At 63.0% G+C, this 4,133-nt stretch overlaps 1 protein-coding gene across 1 annotated transcript in view; it reads left to right on the top strand.

Moving 5' to 3' along the window:
• Nucleotides 1-4,079, top strand: part of SLC26A6 (solute carrier family 26 (anion exchanger), member 6) — a gene marked incomplete at its 3' end in the record, with an annotated part of 4,570 nt that extends 491 nt beyond the window's left edge. The window contains exons 2-16 of the mRNA XM_009577579.1: nucleotides 1-80; nucleotides 173-283; nucleotides 489-733; nucleotides 831-995; nucleotides 1,124-1,276; nucleotides 1,453-1,535; nucleotides 1,631-1,778; nucleotides 1,886-1,999; nucleotides 2,106-2,183; nucleotides 2,325-2,420; nucleotides 2,543-2,649; nucleotides 2,738-2,807; nucleotides 2,983-3,075; nucleotides 3,252-3,476; nucleotides 3,894-4,079. Of these exons, the coding sequence (XP_009575874.1) occupies nucleotides 1-80; nucleotides 173-283; nucleotides 489-733; nucleotides 831-995; nucleotides 1,124-1,276; nucleotides 1,453-1,535; nucleotides 1,631-1,778; nucleotides 1,886-1,999; nucleotides 2,106-2,183; nucleotides 2,325-2,420; nucleotides 2,543-2,649; nucleotides 2,738-2,807; nucleotides 2,983-3,075; nucleotides 3,252-3,476; nucleotides 3,894-4,079 (1,954 nt within the window). The remainder of the gene's footprint in view (nucleotides 81-172; nucleotides 284-488; nucleotides 734-830; nucleotides 996-1,123; nucleotides 1,277-1,452; nucleotides 1,536-1,630; nucleotides 1,779-1,885; nucleotides 2,000-2,105; nucleotides 2,184-2,324; nucleotides 2,421-2,542; nucleotides 2,650-2,737; nucleotides 2,808-2,982; nucleotides 3,076-3,251; nucleotides 3,477-3,893) is intronic.
• Nucleotides 4,080-4,133: the final 54 nt, after the last annotated feature.

Below are 4,133 nucleotides of genomic sequence, written 5' to 3'. Positions count from 1 at the left end.
GCCCCGCTACCCGGTCAAGGACTGGCTCCTGGGGGACATTGCCTCGGGCTTCAGCGTGGGCATCATGCACCTGCCCCAGGGTGAGCAATGCCATGCCCAGGCTGCTGGGGGCTCCCCACAGGCAGGGGGGCCGGGGGCTGGCCCCACGGGCTCCCTGCTCTCCCATATCCAGGCCTTGCCTACGCACTGCTGGCCGGGCTGCCGCCTGTCACCGGTCTCTATTCCTCCTTTTACCCCGTCTTCCTCTACTTCTTCTTCGGGACATCCAGGCACAACTCTGTGGGTGAGCTGAGGGACTACGTGCTCCCATGGGGATGTGGGGAGGGAGCGAGGATGAGGGGGGCAAGCCTTCATCCATGGCACAGCATTGCCACATCAATGGTTGGGGGGGACCTTTCTTGCCTTTAATTTGCCCCACCAAGAAGGTGGTTGGCCATACCAGAGCCAAAACACGGTGGGTGCACTTTGAGCCCAGCCCAAGGGGACAGGTGCCTGTGGACCTCAGAGAGGTCCTGGTGCTGAGCTGGGCTCCCTGCCCACACCCTGCTTGTCCCCAGGCCCCTTTGCCGTCATCTCTGTCATGATTGGGAGCGTGACGGACTCTTTGGTGCCCAGCGAGAACTTCCTGGAGTCCGTCAACGGCACCAACATCACGAAGGTCAATGAGGAACAGCGCGACGCCACCAGGGTGGAGCTGGTGGCTACCATCACTGTCCTGACAGGCATCTTCCAGGTAAGGGGGCCCCAGCCCAGTCTGGCAGGGAACGGGGGGCCGTGGTGCCCCATGGCTGCGAGCTGCGGGGCACTCCTCCTGCCACCTCTTCTTCTAGGTGGCCCTGGGCCTCCTGCAGTTTGGCTTTGTGGTGACCTACCTCTCGGACCCGCTGGTGCGTGGCTACACCACCGCTGCCTCTGTGCATGTCCTCGTCTCCCAGCTCAAGAATGTCTTTGGGGTCTCCCTGGGCGAGCATTCAGGGCCGCTCTCGCTGTTCATGGTGAGTGGGAGCTGGCTGCTGCCCTGGGACCCTCGGGCACTCAGCTGTGGAGCACACAGAGGCCCCCAAAAACCTGCCCGGGAGGCATTTGCTTTCCTGAACCCATTCCCTCCTCCTGTGTCCTCTAGACCTTCATTGAGATCTGCCAGAAGCTGCCAGAGACCAACGTGGGCACCCTGGTGACGGCCATCATTGCCATGGTGGCCATCTTCATCGTGAAAGAGCTCAACCACAAGTTTGCTGCTAAGCTGCCCATGCCCATCCCCATCGAGCTTATCACGGTACCCAGAGCTGCCCCAGCTCTCTGTGGGGATGCAGTCATGGGTGGCCCTATCCCCTCCAGGGTGGGGAGAGGTGGGATGGGGTGCCTTGGCGAGTGCAGATCCTCCTCCTCCTCCTCCTCCACCACGGTTCCTGCATAGGAAGGCCCTGCCTCACTCCAGCCATCCTCCCCCAGATCATTGTCTCCACTGGCATCTCCTACGGCGTCAACCTGAACACCAAGTTTGGCATCTCCGTGGTGGGCAACATCCCCAGCGGGTGAGCAGGGCCGGGTGGTGAGGGTGGCTGCGCCAGGGCACTGCGCTGCCCATGGGACCCCCCTTTTCAGCACCATCTCCCTGTCTTGGCTGTAGGTTGAAGCCGCCCGTGGTCCCTAACGTCAGCTACTTTGGGCAGGTGGTGGGCAACGCCTTCGCCATTGCCGTGGTGGGCTACGCCATCTGCATCTCCCTGGGCAAGATTTTTGCCCTGAAGCACGGCTACAAAGTGGACAGCAACCAGGTGATGCTCCGACACGCAGGGCCCTTTCCCTGGGTGAAAACCAAGCTTGTACTTCTTGCAGCTGGAGGAAGGCATGGTGCTCCCCCAGCGCTGCTCTGTCCCTGCAGGAGCTGATCGCGCTGGGCCTCTGCAACTTCCTGGGGGGCTTCTTCCAGTGTTTCGCCATCAGCTGCTCCATGTCGCGGAGCCTGGTGCAGGAGAGCACAGGGGGCAACAGCCAGGTGGGTCTGGGCAGCGCTGCCTCCCTCCGTGGGGCTGGACCGGGGGCAAGGAGCACAGCGAGCGGTGGGGGGCTCACCTCTCGTCTCCCACTCTCCTTCCCCTCAGGTAGCCGGTGTCATCTCATCCCTGGTCATCCTGGTGACCATCCTGAAGATTGGAGAGCTCTTCCGGGACCTGCCCAAGGTACAGCTGGTCCCACAGCCTCCGTGCCACGTCCCACCCCTGTGCCCATCCCATGGCAAGGTGGTGTGGCAGGGGAACAGCCAAGGGCCCCCCCAAGACCTGCCCTCAGCATCCTCATAACTGCAGGGACTTCTCTCCTAGGCCATCTTGGCTGCCATCATTATCATCAACCTCAAGGGCATGTTCAAGCAGTTCGATGACCTCCGCACGCTGTGGAAGTCCAACCGGGTGGACCTGGTAAGGTGCTGACTGGCCCCGCGGCTTTGCTCTTGTCCCTGGAGAGGGTTTCTCCACCCTCCCTGAGGCTTGCAGGTGCCGGCAGGAAGGCCATGCCACAGCTGACCGTGTCCCCCCTCTAGATGGTCTGGATTGTGACATTCGTGGCCACCCTCACACTGAACTTGGACATTGGCCTGGGGGCCTCGGTGGTCTTCGGGCTGCTCACCGTCATCTTCCGCACCCAGCTGTGAGTACCCCGGGGCTAGGGCCAGTTCCGCGTCCCAAGCGCAGGGGAAGCCTGTAGTGACCTCAGCCCCTTGCTCTGCTCCCCACAGCCCCCACTACTCCATCCTGGGGCGCATCTCCGACACTGATGTCTACAGGGACGTGGCTGAATACCAGATGGTAACAGCACCAGGGGGTGGGAGAAGAGCCGCCTGCAATGGGGGGGGGCAGTTCAAAGCACCCCCCAGGGGCTGTTCGCTGGGGAAAGGAACAGGGGGCATTTTGGGGAGGGAGGGGAAGGAAGGGGAGCAGGGGGCTCCATCCCTGGGGTAACACCCTCCCCATCCACCCCCAGGCACAGGAGGTCCCCGGTGTAAAGATCTTCCGCTCATCCTCCACCCTCTATTTTGCCAACGTGGAGCTGTACGCTGAGGCCCTGAAGAAGAAGGTAGGAGAGCCGCCAGCCCCCCGGTGCTCCCCGTGCCCCCTTCCTGCCGTGACACCGGGCCCCGGAAGAAGAGGGTAGGAGACCCGCCAGCCCCCCGGTGCTCCCCGTGCCCCCTGCCTGCCGGCACCAGGGTGGCGGTGGGGTGCCCGGGGACTCAGGGCTGCATTGTTTTGTAGACCGGCATCAACGTGGACCGCCTGATCCAGAAGAAGAAAAAAGCCCTCAAAAAGCTGAAGAAACAGCAGAAGAAAGCGGAGAAGGAGGCAAAGAGGAAAAAGGTGCTTCCCTGCTGCAGGGGACTGCCCCGGTGGCACCCTGCACCACCTCCCTGCCTGGCCCTCCTGCCCGTGCATTTGCCGGGCTCAGTGGCCCGTGGGGCTGCCTCAGTCTGGGGCCACTGGGTGAGAAGAGGCACTGGGGCAGAGCCTGGCCATGGCATCACACCCAAGGTCAGCAGAGAAAGCCGGGCCATTAACAATTAGGTGGTGGAGCCAGTGAGTCATTAGCAATTTGGTGAGTTAACCAGAATTAAGAGCAAGAGCAAAGGCTGACGTGGTGCCAGCTGATGAGCCTGGCTCTGGAGAGGGTCACTGGGGAGAGGAGGGGGTCCCGGCACATCCAGAAAGAGCCCAAAAGTGGGTGAAGGTGCGAGGGAGCCACCCACTCCTGGGGCCACCCACTGCCCGTGCCCTAACGCAGCCAAAGAGCCTCACCAGGCTCCACTGCGCTATAGGGCAGGGCAAGGGGACGTACAGTGCCTGGACCGCGGGTGCCGCCAGCCCCTGTGCAGTGAGGCCGGGTCTCCTTCCCTCCCCCAGGATGTGGAGGACACGGTTAATGGTCCGGGTGTGGCGGTGATCAAGCTGAGCGGGGCGGAGGGCAGCACGCCCCCCGAGCCCACCCTGCGCACCCTGGGGCTGCCCCAGCCTGGCTTCCACTCTGTCGTCTTGGACTTCAGCCCTGTCAGCTTCATGGACACCGTGTCCATCAAGATCCTGAAGAATGTAAGAGGCCGGGGGAGCAGGCGGGCCGGCAGCCTTGCCGAGGGGGTGCCCAGG

Source organism: Fulmarus glacialis, unplaced genomic scaffold (assembly GCF_000690835.1).
Source record: "Fulmarus glacialis isolate BGI_N327 unplaced genomic scaffold, ASM69083v1 scaffold25725, whole genome shotgun sequence".
NCBI lineage: Eukaryota > Metazoa > Chordata > Aves > Procellariiformes > Procellariidae > Fulmarus > Fulmarus glacialis.
Note: the sequence above shows the minus strand (reverse complement) of the source record. Positions and strands in the feature narration are given on the sequence as shown.